This window comes from Harpia harpyja, chromosome 15 (assembly GCF_026419915.1).
Source record: "Harpia harpyja isolate bHarHar1 chromosome 15, bHarHar1 primary haplotype, whole genome shotgun sequence".
NCBI classification, from domain to species: Eukaryota; Metazoa; Chordata; class Aves; order Accipitriformes; family Accipitridae; genus Harpia; species Harpia harpyja.
The window spans coordinates 31527476-31550720 of NC_068954.1; the positions used below are offsets into that span (position 1 = coordinate 31527476).

The 23245-nt window shown below is 59.2% G+C and overlaps 3 protein-coding genes across 4 annotated transcripts in view; 2 read left to right on the plus strand and 1 right to left on the minus strand.

Annotated features, from left to right (window-relative positions):
- Positions 1-5534, minus strand: part of R3HDM2 (R3H domain containing 2) — a 60325-nt gene extending 54791 nt beyond the window's left edge. The window contains exon 1 of one of the 2 annotated variants that reach the window (XM_052810368.1): positions 5411-5534. The gene's annotated coding sequence lies outside the window, so the exon portion shown is untranslated. Of the gene's footprint in view, positions 1-985; positions 1239-5410 lie in introns of those variants that run through there. The other variant, XM_052810370.1, reaches the window with a different exon arrangement.
- Positions 5535-5992: 458 nt separating this feature from the next.
- Positions 5993-9919, plus strand: LOC128152196 (inhibin beta C chain-like). Its single transcript, XM_052810285.1, has 2 exons — positions 5993-6917; positions 8520-9919. The coding sequence occupies exons 1-2, from the start codon at positions 6572-6574 to the stop codon at positions 9260-9262; spliced, it is 1089 nt and encodes a 362-aa protein (XP_052666245.1). The 5' UTR covers positions 5993-6571; the 3' UTR covers positions 9263-9919.
- A 6865-nt stretch (positions 9920-16784) lies between these two features.
- LOC128152209 (inhibin beta C chain-like) lies at positions 16785-18856 on the plus strand. The gene is made up of 2 exons (XM_052810311.1): positions 16785-17122; positions 17975-18856. The coding sequence occupies exons 1-2, from the start codon at positions 16834-16836 to the stop codon at positions 18733-18735; spliced, it is 1050 nt and encodes a 349-aa protein (XP_052666271.1). The 5' UTR covers positions 16785-16833; the 3' UTR covers positions 18736-18856.
- The last annotated feature ends 4389 nt before the right edge of the window (positions 18857-23245 follow it).

The following is a 23245-nucleotide window of genomic DNA, read 5'->3' on the forward strand; positions in this document are numbered from 1 at the left end:
TTTCTAGTTAGATGTGATGCAGAGTAGTGCAGTCAAAACCCCCTGGGCGCTGCTCTCAGCCCAAGGAAAACTCAAAAACTTAAGCCCAGCATAACCAATTCTAAAATATTCACCTAGCAGTGAGTCTGTAGGGAGCCTGGAGCAACTGTTTAGACAGAGAAAGAAATACTGTATTTGCCCTATTAAGGGATTAATTTCAACTGTCAGCATAGCACATAGTTCTGCACACCACACAACAGGCTGATGAGAAAGGCCCTAGGTAACGCTGGAACCAGAAAGAGAGCTAGTTTTATGCAAGCACGGTGCCTGGGTAAATCAGATTGTGTCTGGGACCCCAAGAAGCACCACCACATGAGTGGTACATGAACAGACCAGCTTCCTCCAGCATCTCAACAAGAGACGATCCACAGGTATCTAACAAATTCTAATGTTGCAACTCACAGGATGTAAGAGGCCATAGTCTGCTGTAAGATGCATTATGTTCTGGCAAGCTGGACAGCTAGATTTAGAAGCATCTGCTTCTTCCAGCCCAATGACTAGTACCCTGGGAGATGCAGATCCTGTCCCGAAACAGCAACAAACAATAAAGGTAGCTGAGAAGACATCTGAGAGAAGTAACTAGTTCCCTTAATTCCACTCTGCTGAATGGACTACCAGCCTAGAGCCTTGACCCTCAGGTCAGATGGCTGCAGCTCAAAGCAGCACTTGACTAACTAGCATTATATAACTCTGAATGAAGAAAAATAAAGCTACACTATAGAATGTAACTTCTCAGTTTTGATCCTAGGAAGGTCGAAGCAAACAAAGCTACTAAAACTCAGCCAAAGAGGACAATGCTACAAACCATTGTCCAATATTGCTAAATCACTCCAGGTTTCATCTTGTTCATGCTATGCAGGTAGCTCAAACTGTCCCTTAGGAACCACTCAGCAAAAACCACAATGCCTGGTAATGGAGGGGTCAATTGGCTCCATATCCTACTCACCTCTATGGCACGAGTCCCCAGTCAGTCCCCATTCATGAGCAGGGGGAGAGATAAGAGAACAGACGATATCCAAGTGATGTTTCTCCTTCACAGCTGGCAGGAGTTGATTTGGGAGTCTTAATCCGGCTCCTCAAAAGCCAGGTGGCTGTCTCCAGCAAAGCATTATCATTTCAAGCAACCTGTGGAGATCCATCCTCACTTGTGCAATCCCTGGACTCTGGGGTAATCGTTTACTATCCAGTGAAGCTGCCATCAAACATCACATTTTGCCATCTTGGTGGACAGAGAAGAAGAAACTCAGTCTACTGTCTTTCCTCATCATCTAGTTTGTTCCATTAAAACAAACAAACAAACAAAATCTTATACACACACACACACTGAAATAAGTTACCGAAGTTTTTTATGCAGATACAATCTGTCCTTGCATTCCAAAGAAACAGGAATGAACAGGGGAAATCTTTACCAATATATGTTTAACAACTCATTGAAAATACAAAGAGCTGTGGATGGAGAAGTGAGACCCTAAGAGAACATCTTTTGAAAAAAAAAAAAAAAAAAAAAAAGATTTCAGCAAATCACCTGTGAACTACTGAATTGCCATTTAATCAGGAAAGAAGATTACGGTAACCATACCTGGTATGATTTAATCAAGAATTTCCAGCACAAATTCAAGCAGAAGGACCAGAGGTTACGTCAGTCAGCCTTAATAGGCTATAGGTAGCAAACAGGGTAGAAATAAAAAAGCACGGAGCATAAGGAATCAGAACTATTTGAAGTAACCACAGGGAACCAGGTCCCAATTCTCAAAGGGAGATGGAGAACAGGCCAAGGCAAGAGATGAGACAAGATTCTCAACAAGTACCAGTGACAAAAAACCAAACTGAGACCAGCCACGTGTGGAACTTCTCTGCATGCTGCCAGCAGGAAAAGGAGCACCAAGACAGAGATTTAGAATTAGCATGGGCACTGTTTTGATTTGTAAACAAGCATGTGTTCATCTGCTTTCTGACGAGCAAACCAGGTCCCACAACACACTCCCACTGCTCCCCATGCAGACAGAGGAAACCAACTCTTGTGCACACCAATGATTTGGGATATCTGTGGCCTATAGCGTGCTCTCCTCTACAGTATCTGTTCTTTGTAACATCAGTCAGCCTTCTTCGCACAGCTGGCAAGTAAGGACTGCTCTGCTGTTCCGTGGGTCTTGAAGAAGCAGCCACAACACCATACCAAAGAGATTCTCCCTACCCCCCACCCTTCCCTACTGTTAGGGCATAACTCTTCAGCCTATCCTTTGTTTGGCGATAAACAGGCGCCAAAGCTTGGCAATACTTCCAGCTCCCCAAGCAGGTTATCTCCCTTTACCAAGTCTTCTTTCCAGCACTTCTCTTTGCCAACCCTTTGGGTTCCTTACACTTCTTAAGCTTTGACTTTGCTCCAACAATGAAGACAGCCAGTAATCTGCACCTACTGAGCAACACACACAGGATTAACAGCAGCTCTGGATCTCCAGCTCATGTCGCATATGAATCCTCTTCAGCAGAGTGGTTCAGATTCTAATGGATCACTTTGCATGAACAGAGGCCGCAAAAGCAGCGGAAGCTATAACAAACTCAAGGTTTCTCTGTACTCAGAACTACACTGGCATCATTGAGCTCTAAGAAAAATAAAGCTGTCCTGGAAAGTTGGAAGCTTGGCGCTTCTGCCAGAACCTTGCTTAGTGTTCTGTGCAGTGAAGCTCATTCTCTTACTACTCCCACTACTAAGGCACACCTAGCTGCATTATCAGCATATATGGCTAGAAATACACCTTGTTTTTCCAGACATCTTTTGTCAACACTGAAGCATCACAAAAGTATACAAAGAACAGGCAGACCTAAAGCAGTTGAAGCAGTTGAGCTTAGCTTTAAGTGCTCAGGAGAAAAGCTAATGCATTTCTGAGCTGATCAGTCTCTATGTTAAGAAGATACCTACAAGCAACAGGTCATTCAGATTGGACCGATGCACTGAGTAGGGTGCTTGGTAGTATCTGCAAGCTGGTAAATCAGCTCCCAGGTATAAGAATCAATTTAGCCCTCTGAAAAATCCAACACCTGTTTTTGGGCACAATTACACTATGTGAAACCATCACAGACAAATCTCAGACAAAAAACGTGAGGGAGGTGGAATGATCATCCATGTAACATTTTAGCTGAGACACAAAACTAGAAACCCATGTGGGGGAATTTTAAATTCCCCAAGAGGTCACAAGTAAAAGTGTTTAGGAATGAATAGCAAGGATTCTGGTGACACTCCTTCCCACATTTTTTTTATTATTAATTTTTTATTATGAGCAGGGAGTTGCCTCACAAGGAACACTTCACAGTGCAGAAGGCTACTGTGTGTAGCACTGCTGAAGGGCAGAAAAGAGCAAGAATGTAAACCTTATGTCCAAATTAAAATTCAAGGCAACATCTAGAATGGGTCTGTACAGCCAGCCCTGATGTCCTGACCACTGCCTCTTCATTGCTTTTGATAGATAAGGTAGCTGTAGTACAGGTCAGCCAGGCTCACCAACATGTAGCACAGTCACACTACAGTGAACAGGCAACCTGAGGATGTGTGGGGAACAGGTGAAGACATGGCAGAAAAGAGCATATCCTGGGACAAAGTGAAATAAGAGGGATCTTACACCAAACCCCATGCAGGACAAATAAGTTGGAGTAAGTCAAAAGGACCTGGCTATAGCAGAAGCAAGTACAGACCCTAGAGAGAAGAAAGGCAAATAAGGACTTTACCAACAAGTTCAGATTCTCTGTGGCCTAACAAAGAGCTGGAATAGCTGCTCATTTAGGGGACAATCGATAATCAAAGACAGCAGAAAACCATAGGGGTCTGCAAATCACCCTCAATGAGCCAGTTAGAACGGGTTAGAACCTTGCCCACCATTTAAGGAGCTGGCACAGCCTTTGCACAGCACTCCTCCAGATCTGTGGTGCCCTTTAGAAAGGCAAACACCCTCCTATAAGCAGTTTCTGAAAGACAGAGCAACACCAAGCCCTTTATAAAACCAGAGGCCAGCGCAGCAGCCTAGGCCTGGGCTCAGCTTTCTTGCTCATCTCAAAACAAAGAGGCTAAAAGGAACGATGACTGAAAAGCAGAAAAGGTTGCCATCGATGAAGGAGGTAATCTAGATCAAACTCTAAAGGAAATGAGGGAAGGGATTAAAAAAAGATTCACACAACCAGCGACAGAAAAGAGGTAACAATCCACCAGCTACATCTATTTACACACTGTATCAGGAGCTCAGAAGGACAACCTCTCTCAGACCATTTAAAACAGATCAGAGGAAGACTTTAAGTAGTATCAACTTACCTGTGAAACTTGCTGCTAGAATACTACACTGGCAGGAGTCAGAGGCAACTTTTGACACTCAGGCAGACAGCCCAAACATCTACAGGTATCCAAAAAAGCCCCGTGATGATTTAAATGTGTCACAGGGCAGAGAACACAGAGTAACAAGTAACAAAACAACCCTTGCATGTATCCCATTAGTGACCTATACAGAGCCTCTAAAATCCCTCCTAAACGCGCTCCAACCAAGCCAGAAGACAACTAACCCTCCAGCATTTTCACTCCTGTTGTTACACCCAGAAGGGCCCCAGAAGTCCCATACGTTTCCAGGAAAGCGTTTCAAAGCAAAGACGTTGTCTGTAAGGATACCAGAAAGCCTTACTGCACTTCCCAGGCGCTAGAATGGATGCCTGGCCATCAAGGAGGTGAGGCCTCCTCTCCCACCTGTTGCTCCCCTTCCTCCTTAGCCTCTTGCGAGCACTGCACCGCACACAGAAAGCTGGGGAACGAGGCAGCCACAGCAAGCTCAGGCACTTCCAGATCGCGCAGGGATGCCCCTCGTATCCGCGCCAGCCAGAGATGCACGGGGCAGGGGAACACCCAGCCACCATGTGCTCCGCGAACTTGCCGAGGCAACCGGCCCGCTGCAAACCCCTCCCCGCACCGACACCACAGCGAGCCTCCCAAGCCCCGGCGGCCAGCAACGCCTGGAGATGGCGGAGACCCAGCCGGACACCGCCGCCGAGCGCTCCACCGAGAGCGGCAGCCCGGGAGTCGGACGCCGCCTCCGGGCGCGCCCCACCGACCCGCGGCGGGGGTGGGGGGGGGGGCGGCAGGAACCCAGGGGACACGCCAGAGCCGGGACCGCGGCCCCCCCCGCAGGGACGGGGGAAGCAACGGGGCGCGGGGAAGACCTCGCGGGCGGGTTCCCCGCGGGCGGCGCGTCCCCGCCCGGCCCCGGGGGCGCCGCCGACCGCCCCGCCGGCCCCGAGTCCCCCCAGGCCCGGCCCCGCCTCAGTCCGGCTCGGGCTCGGGCTCCGACCCCGGCCCACCACCGCGCCCGGCCCTCGCCCCCGGCAGCGCAGCACTTACCGGGCCGGGCCGGGCCCTGCGCCGCGGGGCCGCCGCCGCCGCCGCCACCACCACCCCGGGCCGGGCCGGGCCTGGGCCAGCGCGGGCCGCCCGGGCGGGGCGACGGAGACGGCGGGCGGACGGGGGGACAGGACGGGGAGGGGGGGGGGGGATGGGGGGGGGGGACCGGGATGGCCGGAACGGGGAGAAAAGGGGAAAGAAACAGAAAAAAAAAAGGGGGGGAGGGGGGGGGAAGAAGCGGCGGGCCCCTCCCCCGGCGGGCGTGCGCGCTGCGTCACTGCCCCGTGCGCGTCGCGTCACCATACCGCGCCCGCCGTGCTGCCCGTTGTCGTAGCAACCGCCCGGACGCGGCGCCGTGGAAGGCTGGCGGGACGCAGCAGCGCCCCCCGGCGCGGTGGAGGGCGCAGCGGGGAGCAGAGACGCTACCGCCGCTTGGGGGCGGAGCCGGACCGCGGCACCGCCTTCATGGGGCGGGGGCGGGGCCGCGGCGCCAGTCTCCAACCCCTGTGGCCCCGCCCTCCAGCGCGCAGCGCGTGGGTTACCGGCTCCGTCCGGGGGGGGGGGGGCCGCCCCCGCCCCCCGGGGATTCCCCATCTCCCGGGGGGGCCCCGCACCGCCCCGCACCATGGCGGGGCCCTGGGCGCTCCCCGTCACCCCGGGGACTCACGCCGTACGCGGGGACCCCCGCCGTCTGCCTGGGCCCCCACCCCTGGAGTGGGCAGCGGGGTGGGACCGGGGTGGCCTCCCTTGGCCGGAGCGGGTTGCCCGGGGCCGAGCCCCAGCCCCCGGGCAGCCTCTGCCGAGCGGGCAGCCCCGGGCCGAGCCCCCCCCACCCCCCCCACCCCGAGCAAGGAGCGCCATCCGCCCGGGTCCACCTTAACCCGGGGCAAGCTGTGCCGCTGCTGCCCCGTGCCCAGGAGAGGCTCCTGCGGGATCACAGGGGCGTTTATCTTGCCCGGGATCAGCCAATATTTGTGGCCACGTCAGGAGAACGAGCCCTTCCTCACTCTCTGCTCCTGCGGAGTCCGGCGCTGCTGTCCTGCTGCCACGCTCTGCTCTCCCAGCCCCAGCGCTGCTGTCCCGATTTGACTTTGGCTTATCAGGCAGTTGGAGGATCACTGTTTGCCAAGACCCCCAAGCTGTCACCTCCTGGCACTGGAGATGACAGCCACCGTGGCTTTCCTGCTCCTGAGCCTTCTGAGGATGGCGGCTCCCAAGGGAGCGTGGTGCCCAGCCTGCGGGCTGGCAGCCCTGGCCCCCACCACGCAGCGGGACGTCCTCATCGCGCTGGCAAAGCAGAGCATCCTCTCCAAACTCCGCTTGCCAGACAGGCCCAACATCACTCAGCCCACGTCCAGGGGGGCCCTGCTGACCGCTCTCCGCAGGATGCGTGCGCAGCGCATGGACACGGCCGTCTCCCCCGGGATGCCCCGTGACGGCAGCATCCCACACCTGCGTCCTGGGATAGGCCTGCAGGAATACGAGATCTTGAGTTTTGCCGAATCAGGTCTGTACAGATCCTGCATCCCATGGGCATGGTGGGATGGGCCCTGAGGTGGGGGGCAGCACAGAGGGAAGGAAGGTCTTGCCTGTGGGAAGGTGGTGAGAGGTTTCCTCCTCTGCACAGGCATTTCAAAAGCTCTGCACAGGGGCATTGCGCTCCTGCAAGCAGTGCCAGGCTACGCACCAGGCCAGTGGACACACTGCTGCTGGAAGGACTGGCAATGAGAGGTTCCGTATCCAGAACCCTTGCGTCCATGTCCTGAGCTTACCCCAACTGGCCGCCCCTCGCCATGGACAGGGGAAGCACTACTGAGGCTCTGGGGCCCCTCTCATTTATGTATTACATGTGGGGGCAAGGGGGTGGGTGCAGGAGCAAAGATGGACTGCCGTATCATGTGAATTTGTTGTCCATTTCTGTTGAACCCTCCCCACTTGTGCTAGAGGTGGAGGGGTCAGATGGCCATGTTTTTCAAAACATGATTTTAAGCCTAGACTCCCCATCAGCTTGCAGTGCGTGGGCTTAGGTCTCTAAAGCCCATCTGCTCCCTGCACTCAGCTGCGTCTCCACTTCCTACCCAAAGTGGTGGGCTGCCACATTTCACTCCAGAATCAGCTGTGTTCCTGGGAGGAGAGAGCTCCGCAAAAGGTGCTCAGGGGTCCTGACAAGTATCACTGGATAAACAAGGTCTGGCACCCCCCACTTCTCCCAGGCAAATGCAGCCGCCTTTGGAAAGAAGCAGAATCACCGCCCCATCCTGCAGAACATCCTTCTGCACCGTCACTCTGCCCAGCCCAAACTGCTGCTTGGTGAGGTGTGGGGGGCACATACTCCCCTTGCACGCCTTTAAGTGGTTTGCATGGCTGCTGTGGGATAGCGAGGGTTTGCCGTGTCCTTGAAGACCTCTGGGAACAATGCTCCTCCACAGTACACTGTGTTCCCATACATGAGGACAATGGGGAGTTGTCTCCTGGCTTGGTGGAGTGTCTGCTGGAAGCGGAAGAGCCGGCGTGAGCCACGGGCCTGAGCCCAGTCTCTCGCCCTGCTGTGCTGTGCCAGACCACAGAGGAGGGGGGTTGTGTCCTCACGGGCAGAGCTGTGCCAAGGAGGCCAGTGCTGCTCTCGTGGTCCCCATCAGCCCTTCCTTCGCAAGGAGGAGAGGCAGCTCTGCAGCCTCAGCAGCAGCAAGGGTGGGACATGCTGGAGCGATGTCAGGTGATGGTTCCAGCCATGGAAAGCAGAGGTAATCCTGGAGGTGCAAATCAGTGTGACTGCCTTAAATCCAAGGCTGGTTTACGCAGCCATATGACCCGCTCCAAAACCCTCCAGCAGCTTCACTGACAAGGGGGATATCAGGCCACAGGAGGTGGAACCAAGCCAGGTCGCTGCATTCAGCACAGGGCCCAGATGCTGCTGCTTTAGAGCGGCATAAGAAGGAGGAGCAGCAGCGGTGCAGGAAAGTGGGGGCCGCTCGATGCCTGTATGTACTGCACCCTGCTCCCTGGTTTGGATATACATCACATTTGCTCTGACTCGGTGGCCCCCGGCCGGAGGAGCCCTCCACCTCCTCCCTTCACCTCCTGACTCCGCTTTCGGTTCTGTGCACAGGGTCCTCCACCTCCCGCAGCGTTCACCTGCATTTCCGCTTCACCCGGGAGCTGGCTGGGAGCACTGAAATCCTGCAAGCCACCCTCTACCTGTTTTGGGCAGTCCCCGGCCCCGGGATGCATCCTGTCACCGTCAGACTCTTGCAGCCAGACCAGACGGGGCTGAACATGACCGTGGCCAGCGAGACACAGCTGGAGGTGCAGAGGGCTGGTTGGGCCACACTGGACGTGGGCCGAGCTGTCCAGAGCCTCTTTGGCCAAGGGAGCCAGAGGCTCACTGTGGAGCTGGAGGTGGCAGAGGACTGGGGGTCTCCCCTCCTGGCTGGCCACGGTGATTCCCACTGGCCATTTGTGGCAGCCCAGGCTCGGGCCAGGACGCCCCACCGGGTCCAGCGGCGCGGCATTGATTGCAGTGGGGACTCTCAGATGTGCTGCCGCCAGGAATTCTTTGTGGACTTCAAGGAGATCGGCTGGGAGGACTGGATCATCCAGCCGGAGGGATATCACATGAACTACTGCGCAGGGCTCTGCCCCCTACACATGGCTGGCATCCCTGGTCTCGCTGCCTCCTTCCACACGGCCGTCCTCAACCTCATCAAAGCCAACAACGCGAACGCAGCTGTGGACTCCTGCTGCGTGCCCACACAGCGTCGCCCCCTCTCTCTGCTCTACTATGACCGGGACAGCAACATCGTCAAGACCGACATCCCCGACATGATTGTCGATGCCTGCGGTTGTACCTGACCAGCTGCCTGAGGAGGCAGGAGGGCAGGACCTGTGCTGTGCAGGGCTGCCCTCCTCCCAGCCCGTCCCTGGCAGTGCGAGACCCGGCGAGCTGCTGAGAGATGGGAACCCTGCCAAGGTGCTTTCTCCTCCTGAGGTTGAAGCATCAAGGGCGATGCTGAATCTGCAAGTCCTCTCTTCCTTCACCTCCCACACGGCTCTTTTCCCCCTTCAGATCTGCCCGTGGATTCCTCTCTGCCCATGAGCCATGGCCCGCGAGACCGGCTCCTGATGGACACCAGGAGGGTCCTTCCGCCTCCAGGACTCCGCAGGGCACAACTCCCTGGGTGGCTCAGGGCAGCCCCGGCTCACCCTGCTGCTGGTCCCAGACCAAGGCCATGGGGCAGCCCTCCATGCTGCAACACGAACATGTGCTCTTCAGGTAACGGGTCCCAGCAGCGGCCACCTCAGGCTGCTGGGGGAGATAGAAGCTGAAAAGATGCTGGGGGATGGCTAGGCCAGAGGGGAGAGGGCCATCCACGGGGCCCCACTCCTCAGCTGGACATGAGGTCGAGGCGGGTGAGGAAGGGGAAATTGATCCCAGTGGGAGGAAGGTGTCTCCCTCTCCAAGCATCTCAGCTACCTGGTATTCAATAAAAGACTCCCAGCTGTCGTGTGTGCACATGTATGTACGTGTACACATACATGTGCCCTGTCATTAGCCAGCACATCTTCCACCTCTCCCCAAGGTGCAAGGTGGTGGATGTGTCCTAGCACAGACAACCCCAAGATGGCACAGAACTGACCCACTCTGCTATGTGCAGTCCTCTTCTAACCATCGACTTGATTATAAAACTCAGGCAGCAGGGTTGGGCATCCACCACCAGGACGCTCTGTGCCCAAAGACTGCAGTGCTGCTGGCCCCCACGGCTCTCATGCTCTCTGCCGCTTGGCTGCCTTTCCTGGGGGGATGCGGAACCCCTGACTTGTCTCAACCAGATCCAGGGCATGGTATGGGAGCCCCCAGACACAGGGGGCTTGTGATTTCCACCAGGGAAGGCACCATTCCTTGGTTGGGCCAAATTTTCCATTCCACCAAAACCATCTGTATTTGGCCATTCTTGTCCCAAGTCAGGACAAAACTGAGCAACTCTTCTCCCTTTTCAAGTGGACAGAGACTGCCAGGCAAGACGGCCAAAGCCAGGGTGCCCAGGTCACCCACCCTTGGCTACAACCCCACACCAGCTCCCTCACTGGGGAGCAACCTCTTGGCACATCACTGGACCACGGCCTGGAGCAGCTGCCCCCTTCGCTGCCCCTTGCCAGCCTGGCTGGTTGGCAAAGTGGGATATGTCAGTGCCGTGAGAGCTGGGGGCAAAGGGCAGCTCTGACACATCAGCCCCATTACATAATCTCCTGTCAGGGTTTCCTCACTGCTTCCCACGTGTCCCCCATGTGCGAGGGCTGAGAAAGCAGGGAGAGGGTCCTGGGGGTGGGAGAGGAAGGTTCACAAGGAGAGCTCCTGGGGCAGTCCCCCCCAAGATGCATGCAGCTGGCTGGGGTGGAGCTGGGTGACTGCAGTCCCATGGTCCACCCTGCAAACACTGACAACCCCACCCCAGAGGCTGGAGACAGAGCTGAACCGGGTGGGAAGAGTGTTGGCAGAGGGAGAGGAGTAGTGTCAGACCCTCTCCCCATCTGGCTTGAAGGACAGCTTTACATCTGCTGTCCCACTCCAGGATCAGGCAAGGGTGGTCGGAGCCATGAGCAGCTCTGGCTGGATTGGGGCCAGGATGCACATTGCCCTAGAGGACCTGTGGTACCTTGAGCAGGGATGGAACAGCCACTAGCAGGAGACAGTGTTTGCCCACATTGCATGTGTCCTGAGGCAGGTGCTCCTACTGTGCCTTGCTGGAGTGGGGACCTGCATCTCCCCATCAGGTCGCAGCAGCCACCGTGCTGAGATCCAGTCTTCCAGGCTCTGGTGCCTCCAGGACTCGGACCTGAAGGGTTCCTACTGACCCAGCTGGTGCACAGGCAGGGTGGAAGACTCGGGGATCAATACTGTCTGGGACCCAAGGCCACTTGCGCAAACTCAAAGAGGGTTTGGTGTTTGTTTTTTTCTGGTTTTTTCCCTTCTTTTTCCAAAGCCTCTTTTCACTGTCTGTATTTATTGAACAAACAGCTTTCCTGGGGCCAGTGCTGAGCTCTCTAGGCTGCAGCAGGCATGGGCAGAAAGGGGCCAAATGAAGGCGCAGAGGAGCTGTTGGCTGGGCCCTGTGGCCCTATAGAAGCCTCAGCTCAAGCCCAAGACCCTAAGCTGAGGCATCTGTAGGTGCCACAAGCCCTCGAGCAGGGCTAGGATGCCCCCAGTTCCCCTTCTTGGCCCTGCAGCACTCCTGCCAGGCACTTCCCCTGCTCCCCGCGGGGGTCAGAGCAGAGTGGGGCTGGCTCCACAGCCCCTGCACGGCAGGGGTACCTTGCCTGAAACAGCCCCCTCTCGCTACCTGTTCCCCAAACCCCAGCTCTGCCCTTTGCTGGGCTGCACATGCGCTCTCTGGACACCACAGGACATACAGCAGGCTCTGCCCACCAGCCCTGCAGGGACACTGCACCCCCCCTCAGGGATGGGGGGCATCTCCCAGTCCAGAGCTCCCTGGACCTATGAGTTGTCACCGTGTTGCCTTCTGTCGCCTGGGCTGTGGTACGGCCAGCCCAAGCCCCACAGGGCAGCTGCATCCCAATGGACATGAAGGTCCTGCTGATTTGGGGTGCCTGGGTTAGCAGCAGCTCCCCCAAGAGGGGTCCCGGTCTTTGAGGACCCTCCCTGTCCCTGGCAGCTTGAGATCAGGGCAGAACACATTGTCCTGGGGGTTTGCCAACTACCTGAAAACGTGCCTTTTCTGGTGCCTTCAGGTCAGAGGTTCCTGAGATAAGCAGGGTCCAGGGTCCCGCAACACAGGCCCTCCTCTCCACACATGTGGCTTGTTCCGCTCCCACGGCAAACAGGATGCCTGGGTACAGCCTACAGCCCCTTCCCCACTTGCAGCATGGGGCAAGTGTGACCAAGGTTCAGGAATCCCACGGTGGTACTCCCACCTGGGGAACACCAAGGGGTGATCCCCTGGAGCCAGGCACAGCCCCCTCCCTGCCTGCCATGGGGCTGGCACGGGGCAGGGGCCCATGGCAGGCAGGGGCCCCCAGCACACACAAGGACCCGCTCAGCCCCCACAGACGGTGGCCCAGGCAGGAGCTGTGTATTTATAGCCCTAACAAGCTGCATGTGGAAAAGTGACTATGTGGGCTTCACCACAGCCCTGGCTTATTTTGCAAGTCTTCTCCCTCATCAGCGAAAGCAACCTTGGTTTAAGTGTGATAGCAGAGTACCAAGTCAGGCTCTTCAGGGAGCAGAACAGGAAACCTGAAAGCAGCAGGGTGCTACGTCCTGCTGGGCATCCACTCCTTTGCTGGTGGGAAAAGAGAGGGGATGAGGGCGGTGTTCACATTGGTGTCCCCTCTCCCCCTGCTGTGACACTGCCCTTCTGCTGGGGTCCCCCGTTCGCTCAGGGGGCTTTGGAAGGGGTGTCTCAGGCAGGCGTGCCCAGCTGCCGTAAGATACTGCGGCACTGGTCCCGCTGGGACCAGCAAGTCTGGCAGGGAGCCCGCCCCGCAGCCCCCCCAGCCTGGCCCAGCACGGGAGATGCCACGCAGACAACATTGACCCAGCACTCGGGCTGTGCCAGATCTGACACAGAGGGGAACGCAGGGCTGCACGAGGTGCTGTCCCCTCGGCCTCCGCTCCGGGAGAGGACAGGGATGTGCAGCTGCTGCCGGTGGCTCCTGGAAGGAGCCTTTGCCAGTATCAACAGACCCCGAAGCAAAGGTCCAAGCGCGGTGTGCCAGGGTGTCCCTTGGCAGGGCTTGGCTCTCAGGGGAGGGGTGGGAATTCCTGAAAGCCCCCGGTGTTGCCTCGAAAAGGGTTAATTTTTAATTTTCAGTCTCACGGGCAGCTTCCAGCCAGCAGCCCCCCGGCTCGGAGGCTACCCGGTCGTCCGCGCCGGGCGTCTTCGGCTCGGCTGGTGCGAGGTGCCGGTCCCCCCGCGGCCGCTGCCGCCGCTGAGCGCCCGTGCGAGGGGAACTCGCGGGGCCGCCGGCGCTCATCGCCCCGGGCGCCCGCCGGCCCCGGCCCCGCGGCGGAGCCGGGCGGCCCCGGGCGGAGCCCGCGGGACCGGGAGCGGCTTTACCCCCGCGCCGCCGGGCGGCGCCCGCGGGCCGCCAGAAGTGCGGCGGCTCGGGGAAGCGCCGGGCCGGGGCGGCAGCGGCGGCGGGCCGGGGCTGGCCGCGGGGGGGGGGACCGGGACAGGCCGCTCCCTCGCCCCTCTTCCCTTGGCGGGCGCCGGGGGGAAGCAGCCCGGCCCGCTGCAGGGCCGCCGACCTGCCTTCCCTGGCCGTGAGCCCTGGCCTCGTTCCCTTCCCACGGCTGGACCCCGGGCCCGCCCGTCCCCGCCAGCCCAGCGCCTCTAGCCCTCCACCGGTCCTTGCCCCGGCCTCCCTCTCCGTGCTGGCCCCTCGGCCCAGGGGGCACGGGCTGCCCCCATGGCACTGCCCCTGTGGAAGCCTTCGGTGCCCGCTCTGGTGCTTGCTGCGCCACCGGCCCCGTTGGCTATTCCACCGAGCCCCCAGCCTGGGTACTCCTCCGGTCTGCGGCCTCCAGTGCTTGTTCCAGGGAATAGGGGCCCGTGGGGAGGAAGCTTTCTGGTGCCAGAGCCTGGCCTATGTCATGGCCCCCCTGGGCGAGGGTCACAGCTGGCTTTGGCACTTCCTTGGCTGACATCGGTTGCAGACCTGCGCAGAAATGGGTGTTCTGGCAGGAGCCGTGCTCAGGTGCTGGTGCATGAGCTCTTGGGGCAGGTGCCTGCTTAACCCAGTCCGTTGGCACCTCTAGGTCAGGTCGTCAGGTGCCACGCTTGCCCCACCGGACACGAGGTCGGAGGCCCAGAAGCCATGTGTGCCGCAAGTGCTGGGCCTGGGGGGGACCCTGGGGGGGGCTATTTTGGTCAGGCTGGTCCCTGGGCTTTGCTTTCTGGGAACTGCTTAATCAACAACACACTTATGCAACGGGTGCAAGAACCACTCACAGCTCCACGCTGACCCCTGGCCTAGATCTGGTGGGCCAGAGTGCGCGGGGGGGGGGGGGGGGGCATGCAGCTGCAGTGTGAGGGTGCAGGCAGATCAGATGCTCTTGCTAAGCTGGAGGTGAAATGGGGGTTCGTGGCAGCAGCAGCTGTGGGGTGCTGGCCAGTGCAGAGGGATCCTGGCAGGTTTGAAGGGATTAATCCCTTTGGGGAGACCCTGCTCCCCAGCCTGGAAAGGATGGTGGGTTAGAGTAATTCACCCTTTTTGCCACAACTCTTTGCCTCCTGTTTCATGCTGTGCCACAGGCCTGATACTGGCTCTGTGGATCTTGCAGGGAAGGAGGGGTTCAGCATGGCATCGTGCCTCAGTTTCCCTTTCCTGCATGTGTGAAGCTGCCATGTGGCTGCTGGGAGGTGGTGGTGACACAGAGGTTTTAACGACCCCCCTGGCCTGGCACCTGGGCCAGTGCCACTCAGTGATGCAGCTTGGGACTCCCTCCAGCTTGCTGCATGTGGGGAGAGTGTCAGGCGGAGGTACCTGGTTCCCTCCATGGGTTGAAGGCAGGAGCAGCCCTGCCCTGTGGGGAATTTAACCTGCCCTGAGCACCAGGAAGGAAACATACCACTTCCAGTATGGGAACGTGAAATAAAAGGCAGGGGAATGCACGTGTGAGCATGTCCACAAATGGAGCATGTATCCAAATATTTGGGATGGGGGACTGAACATGTGTTTGCAAGAGAGTGTGCGATGTGTATGTACCACTGAGCATCTGTGCAAGTAAGGGCGAGCATGCACAGTGCACCTGTGCCTGGATGAAAGTGCCATCTGCTCAGTTCTGCTGGTGCCCAGGCAGTGCTGCCTCTGCGCTGCTCCAGCCGGGGCTCACAGGCCCTGTGGGAGCTGGGCTCCCAGGCCAGGCTGTGCCCACTCTTTCCTCCCTGTTGACATTCCAGGGCTATTCTGGGAGCTGCCAGCAGGCCCAGCCAGCTGAGAACTTTGCCCCTTGCACTATGGTTGCATCATCTCCGGTGGGTGCTTTTTCCCAGACAGCCCACTGTTTACACGTCACCTCTGTGCTTGGCCAGAAGCAGGGCCTCTGTGTGATCAAGACCTTGGAGTCAGTGCTGCATGGCACGGTGGGCAGAGGACGTGCCTGAAGGGCTGGCTGGGCTTCATGTTTCCCACTGCACTCTGTGGGTTCCCTGCTCTGGCACAAGAGCGCTGGGCTCTCCCATTCCCCCAACAACATGGCACCTTGCACCACTTCTGAGAGATTTCTACAGGACCCTGACCTGGCTCAGGCTGTGTGCCCTGCTCTAAGCACAGCATCTGGGGCTAAGAATCCGAAGAACATCTTCAGATTGATGTGGCACTGGCTGCCATCTCGTGAGCCCTCAGTACATACAAATATGCATTTTAATTTGCGGGGAGGAGGTGGCGTAGTATACACTCTTGTTGGCCCTGCCCAGCTCTGTCCTGGAGCGACGCTGGACCAGGCAGTCCAAAGGATAGGCTCAGACCCCCAAACTCATCACATGGTACGAGTGACAAAAGCTCACAGATGTGAACAGTCCCCAGGGAGCTGCAGGGGTCATCCAGGGAACTGCTCCTGATCCCCGCTCTGTTCTCTGTCAGCAATAAACGGGACTGCTAGGGTGGCTAAGGGGGTGCCAGGGGGGCAATGCACAGGCTGTGGGGACAGCTCTGTAGGCTCCACGGGCAGGTGAGGCCAGGATCCATCCGGCAGGCTGCTCTGGCATCGGTGCTCCTCCACCCGGCCAGGATTTGCCCCAGCCCTTACTTCCTGCAGGTTTTGGACCAGGCAGAGGAGCTCAGCCCCTGCGGGGGTGCCTGGCCGGGTCCCTCTGCACCCCTGAGCCGATGCGAGGGTGAGCTGCAGGCAGGCAGAGCCCACCTGTACACGTGCGTGCAAGCACCTCGGGCACACGCCTCTGCATGTACCACTATTCGTGCACGCCCATACAAAGCCCCCCAGGCACCCCCCCTCGGCCGTGTGTCCCCCCCCGACTCGCGTCCAGCCCCCGCGGTGCCCTCCGTGGGCGCGGCGCAGCCCAGGCCGGGGCCGGAGGCAGGTGCTCGGCCCCACTCGAGGCCCGGGCCGGGCCGGGCCGGGGCGCCGCTCCCACGGGTACCCGACGGCCTCGCACGGAGTGGGGGAGGACAGGGCACGGGCGACAGTGCCCCGCTGCTCGCGGAGCCCCTTCCCCCGGGACAGCGGGGCGCCGTCCGCCACCCGCCGCGGGGCGGGGTGGGGAGGGGGGGGGGCTAATCCCGGTAATCCCCCGCCCCGGCCACGGCCCGACGGGACGGGACAGGCAGGTGAGCCGGCCAATGGCGGGGGGGGCGCCGGGCCCGCCCCCGGCCGCAGGTGCCCAAAGCGGGCGGGCCGCGCCGCGCCACTCGTGGTGCCGGCCCGGTCCGTCCCGTCGGTGCGGATGGCGGCGCGAGGCGCGGGCCCGTGGCTGCTGCTGGCGGCGGTGCTGTGCGCGGCGGCGGAGCCGCGCTGCCCGTCGTGCGCGGCGGGCGCGGAGCGGCGGCTGCTGGAGGAGGCGGCCAAGCGGCAGCTGCTGGAGAAGCTGCGGCTCCGCGAGCGACCGAGGCTCGCCCACGCCGTGCCCCGCGCCGCTGTGGCCCGCGCCTTGCGGCGGCTGCAGGCGGGCGGTGCCCGCCGGGGCCCCGACGACGACGAGCAGGGCTACGAGATCATCAGCTTCGCGGAGCCAGGTGGGTGCGCGGGGCCCGCGGGCAGCCGGGCGCGACCCCCCGCGGTCGCCCCCGCGGCCCCCGAGGGCTGCAGTTCCCGACGAGCCGGGTCGCACCCGGTGCCAGACCGCGGGAGACCCTGGGCGAGCCCCTGCCCGGCCGGCCCCTGGGCTGGTGGGCACCCGCAAGGAGGTGCAGCCCCCTGAACCTCGGGGTGCTGCAGCACCGGCAGGGGGCTGGGGTCCTGGCCATCTGCCTCCTCGCAGTGGGATGAGGGTGCCTGGAGCTGTGCGGGCTGGGATTAAATTGTCAGTTAATGCACTTGCTGTGCACTGGTGGCCTCCCAGTGCTTCTGATGCAGGAAGGCTCAGCCTGGGAGAAGGAGAGATGGCCCCTCTTTTGCTCCTGCATTGGCTGCTTGGGACCCTACAGGTGAAGTGCTGCAGCGCAGTGCTTCTTGAAAGATGGGGGCAGGCCAGGGTGCCTGGGACTTCCAGTAGTTGGACTTGGGAGCTGCAAGGACAAGCTCAGGGCTGGGGGGCGGGGGGCTGGAAACACTTCCCAGCCTTGCACTGTGCAGCCAAGGGAAAGGGCCAGAAGGGCCAGGTGAGAGCAGGTGCCCTCTGTCCCCTTCTGTGCTCGTTCTGTTAGGTACTGTGGGACAGTCCCTCATTCCAACACTACCACCCCCCTGGGTAGCCTTCCCAATGAAGGGAGGGGGACAGACAGAGGGCCCTGTGGAGGGAGGGAACGTTGTAGGTCTTTCCTGAGAAGAAGCTGAAAGAGATTGGCCTTGGTGTGCAGGGTGGTAGTGCAGCCTTACCTTCCCTAGCATCCTGCAGCATTCACCTCCTCATCCCTTTCTCCCCTCAGAGGCCACGTCTCCCTCTGGCTTGGGGCTGCAGTTCCAGTTCAGCCGTACACAAGACCAGGACGTTCACATCCTGCAGGCTCAGCTTTGGCTCTACCTTCGAGTTCCCCGAGACCTGGTAGCCAGCCTCACCCTGAGAATCTTCCTCGCTGGTGGGGAAGGTGATTTGGTAGGGGGCAATCGCACGTTGCTGAGCGAGAGGCGACTGAGTGCTACGGGCAGCGGCTGGCGTGCCTTCACCCTCATGCCTGCCCTGCAGAGTTTCTTTAGGGGAGAGCACAGAACCCTGCGGCTGGAACTGGAAAGCCACGGGGATGGGGGTGATATCATGGCAATAGTCAATGCCAGCTGGTCCCACCAGCCCTTCTTGGTGGCTGAGGCAAAGGTGCGGGAGCCAGGACACCACGTGGCCAAGCGCAGCCTCCGCTGCAGCCAGAACTCCAACCTCTGCTGCCGCAAGGACTACTACGTGGATTTCCGCGACATCGGTTGGAACGACTGGATCATTAAGCCTGAGGGCTACCAGATAAACTACTGTGTGGGCCAGTGCCCTCTACATGTGGCAGGCAGCCCTGGGATGGCCTCTTCTTTCCACACAGCTGTCTTCAACCTCGTCAAAGCTAACAACATCCAGGCGTCAGGGCACTCCTGCTGCGTGCCAACGCGACGCCGGTCACTCTCTGTCCTCTACTTCGATCGCAATAGCAACATTGTCAAGACTGACATCCCTGACATGATTGTTGATGCCTGTGGCTGTAGCTAGGGTTGGGGGAGCCATGCTGGGTACCCCCCCCTTCTCCAGGACTGTTCCTCTGGGGGGGGGAGGGCTGGAGAGCTCCCTTGAGCTGGAGTCAGACTGTGGTGCAATGGACCCCTTTGGAAATGGGGGGGGGGGGGGGAGGGAAGCAGGGGGGGAGAGAGAGAGGGTCTCATCAGAGAGCAGGGATTGTCTCCAGAGAGCACCTGGGGCAGGGGTCTCTGTGGAAATGTGGGACAGAGCCAAGGCCACATCAGACTGCCTGAGTCTGAGCTGTGGGTGGTTGGTGTGACTCTGGGCATCCCTGCCCTGACTGGCAGCATCCCTCTGGTCCCAAGCTGATCCCGCATTTCTGGTGGTCATGTTCCGCCCTGTGGGGGGGCTGAGGGGGTCCTGCTTTGTTCACATTCAGGGTGTCTGGTGGCAGTTTGGGGCTCAGCCTCCTTGAGAGCAGGGTGGGATGCAGGAACGTGTCTGTTTCCTCCAAGTGGGAAACTGGAGGACAAGAGGCAGTCCTGTTTTTCTCCCCTGCTGCAACAAATCTTCCTGCATCAAATTTGCCTATTGTTGGGGACAAGTGGAATAAGGCACAAATAACAGGCCTGGAAGATAAGGATGAGGGGTATGACTTTGTCAAGAACCCCAAATTGCAATGATGAGACACAGCCCTCTGCTCCCAGGAGGGCATGAAGCTGTGAAGGATGGCCTTGCTTGCTGGCCAGGTCCCATCTATTACCCCTTTCATTTCCCTGGGTTTTGTGCTTTTCTTCCCTGCTTCCCACCCCACCAGTCAGGTCTCTTCCAGCCCAGTGCCTCCTTACAAGGAGGTCTGACTCAGACTTTGCCTTTAAGACCATACTAAGGGTACAGATTTTTTTGTACCTCTAGTTTTGCAGCTATTACTACTTTTACGGTAGAGATTTCTGCAGCTGTTGGGACTCCCTGGTGCTCCATCCTGTCTAGTCACCTCTCTGCTGAAGATCCCACTCTGCCTTTGCCTTCCTGATACTCGTGTATACAATGCACCCACATGGCCTCTGCTTTTAATTTATTTTAATACTTCGGTGCGGCTTCCCCAATAAATGGGTGGAAATGCAACATCCAGGCTCTGACTGCTTTCTTGTGGCACCACCTGCACGAATGGGGTTGGGAAAATGGTCCTGCTTGGCCAGAAGGTCCTACATGTGGCCCAGGCCCCTCAGGCTCTGGCTGGGAGGATAGTGGGCTCCAGGGCTGGAGCAGCACAGGAGCTGCAAGCCATTAGCAGCTGTGGGCAGCACTGCTGTGCTGGGAGGTGAGGGGAGCTGCAGTGCTTCTGGGGCTCCCTGGGTGCCATGGGGTGTTGCTCACTGAGATCCTGTGTGAGCAGGGCTATGCAGGGAGCTTCTCCCTGTGGATGGCGGGCCCAGGGACAGGGCAGGGGCTGGGAACTGGGTACTGCCTCACTGGGGGCTGGAGAGTGGTGGCATCAAAGAGAGTGGAGCATCAAAGAAGCTGTTTCCCAGCAGGGCAGGTACTGCTAGGGGGCATAGCCCAACCTGAAGATGCTGTTCTCCACCTGGATCGGTCCTGACTGGAGCTCAAAATACCACAGTTCTGGAGAATCTGTCCCCAGGGGGGTGACCTCAAAAGATGAGCCAGAGCCCACCCCCACATCCAGTGCCCCCACTGCAAATACCAGAGATTGTACCCTACTCATGTCTCACTGACCTCCTCACTCCCCTCTCATGCTCCCCTGAACACCACCCAATGACCCCAGTCTCAACCACATAGCAGCCAGTCACAGAGTCTGGCAATGCCCAGGCTGGTGGGTGATGGGGAGTCTCCTGCGTAATTTCGGGTGGGATGCTTCTGGAGTGGGAGGCAATGCCCCCTGCTCATCCCTCTGAGATCCCACACGGCTGGCCTGGGTCCTTGTTGCGCAAGCACCTGCTCAAAGCTCAGCTTGGGGCTGTTTTATCTGGGGGCAAACCCACTTGCTTTCCCAGCTTGGCCCTGTGCTGCACCCTGCAAATGGACAAAGGGCACCTTTCATCAGCCGGCTGCAGTGGGCATCCCCCCAGGCTGCAGGGGCAGCATGGCCATCACCCACACTCCCCCAAATATCTCCACCTGTGGGGAAAAGCCGACTGTACCTGCAGGGTGCCTTAGCCTTCTGGGCACTCCCACAGCCCCAGCGTGTGCATTGCTGACACAACGGGACACCTTGTCGGTGTCCATGCCCCTAGGAGTGTGTGCTGCCATACATATGCTGAGAGACGCAGGTGTGGATTTCAGGTAAGCGCACGGGGACGTGCAGTGACTCTATCGTCTGCCTGCTCCCTCCCTGTATCGGCACTCTTGCTATAGCCAGTGCAGCTGGGGGTGGGGTGGGCAGGGCATCCCACAAAGACGCCAGATATCACTTTTTCCTTTGCCAGCAACACAGCATCCTCCCTGCCGCAGTGGATGTGTGTTTCCACGTGTGTGGGAGGTTGTCCGCACGCGTGTGCGTGATGTGCTGACTCACTGACACACTGACATGCTGACCCACCAGCCCAGAGCCGAGATGCTGAGCTGGCTGTGGTGGTAGCGTTAAGTCTTTAATCTGGGTGATCATCTGGCCCTGCTTTGAGCCACTTTAACTTTCCTAAACAGGAGGCCAAGATTAACTGTGGGGCCTCCTGTGGGGTGGGGGACGTGGCAGGTTTGGGGGTCTGGCAGTGGAGAGCCGCTGCGGGGGGAGCTGCCCCAGCGTTGTTTCCACCCAGGGGGCTCAAAGCTGGTGGCAAAATGGACCTGGGCTTGTCTGGCCATGCAGATGGCGGCCCCTTGGGAAGTGGTGGGTGGTCTTGGGGCAAGTCCCCAGAGCCTGTGAGGGAGCCCTGACTGGGCTGTGGCGGTGTGGGCGGCAGGGCTGGCCCTGCACAGTGCCCGGTGCCCGGGCAGGCCTTTCTTGGCAGCTTAGCCAGGGTCACGCTCAGCTCAGGAGTAAATCTGCTGAGCCGCTTATGCCTATTACAAAACAGGCATGCAGGCAACCCCTCTTACCTGCACCCGCCACCTTGGCCCTGCCTTGGGACTGATGCTGTTGGGCTCGATCCACCGCAGCAGCCTGGGGGCACCCCGGGACACAGCTAGCTGTTCTCCCTTCGTGCTAGAGCAAGGGGGAACTGTGCAGGCATTGCCACCTCACCTGTGTGCTGGAGCCTCCCTGGGGAGCAGAGACACCCCTCCTCACCCCTCACTGTGTTGGGGGTGGCTGACAGGGAAAGGAACTGATTTCAGGCTAGGAGAGTGGGGAGGGAAACTGAGGCAGGGAGCAGTCTTTTGCAGGCCATGGCTGGGAGCTGAGGCGTCTCCTGAAATCTATCTCATACTGTAATCCCCATGTTGTCCCTCTGCTCTGGGGGTTCCATGCAGTCAGTGAGGAGGGCGTTTCCCGGAGCTGTGGCATGGGTGATGCTGGAAAAACTACTCCTGTGGTGCGCTGGACACCTGCAGTGCGTGATGACACGCAGGGGCACTGGGAGGACAGGCTAATGCCGAGGGAGGCAGGGTGCCCACAGCGGTGGTAATCCTGCTAAGAGGCTCTGAGGTCAGGCTGGATGTGTGGCACAGCTCCCATCACCTTTGAGGCTCCATCGTCCCAGAGAGGAGCATGGAGCTGGCAGGAGCTGGGAGCAGCTGAGCACCGGGGCAGGGTGAGAATGCGCATGCCCCCACGAAAAGCGTGTCTGCGGTCACCTGGGGAGCTGAGCACGCACAAAGTGGGGCATGTCCTCAGCTCCCTCCTAGCAGGCTCTCCTCCCGCAGGAGCCCCCGGGAACAGCCCTTTGCCAAGCCCCGCTCCTGGTCCAGACCCACTCCAGCCCTGGTGGTCCTGCTGCCCTGCCTGCTCTGGGCTGCAAGGCTCTGCAAGGCCACCTTCTCCGGCCCAGAGCTCCTGCATGGGCTGTCCAGGCAGGGGGTTCGTAGCTTCAGACTCACTTTCCCAGCAGTCAGGGAGCAAGGACTAGGGAAATTGGGGCAGGGGCAGAGCTGCAGGAAGGAGCAGGGTCCCCAGGCCTAAGCAGGTCTTGGGGAGGTCATCCTGCCTTCCCACTGTGCTCTGCTGGCATTGACACATGCTGTCACGTTCTGGCTAGGGACAGGTGGGCAAAGGCCACTTTCCCTGAAATAGCTGCTTGCACCCAGGGCCAGCCTGGCTCTTCCCCTACATTTAGTCACTGTGGCACAGGGAGGGAACTGACCTTCATTGTAAAAACAAACAAGAAGGAAAAGCAGCACTGCTGGGTGAGAAATTAATTTCCTTCTAACCCTCCTCCCCATCCCTGGAGCTCCCAGGCCCCATTTCCCACTCTAGCTCAGATACCCACATTCTCTCCTGCCTCCCTCTGTGCAGGTACCACCATTGCCCTGCTTTCCCTTCCCATGTGACAGGACCTGGCTACCTGCAGACCCTGTGAGCTGGACAAGGCTAGGCTGTTTCAGGGAACGGGGGCTGGCTGTGCAAACTGTTTGGGGCATAGGACCC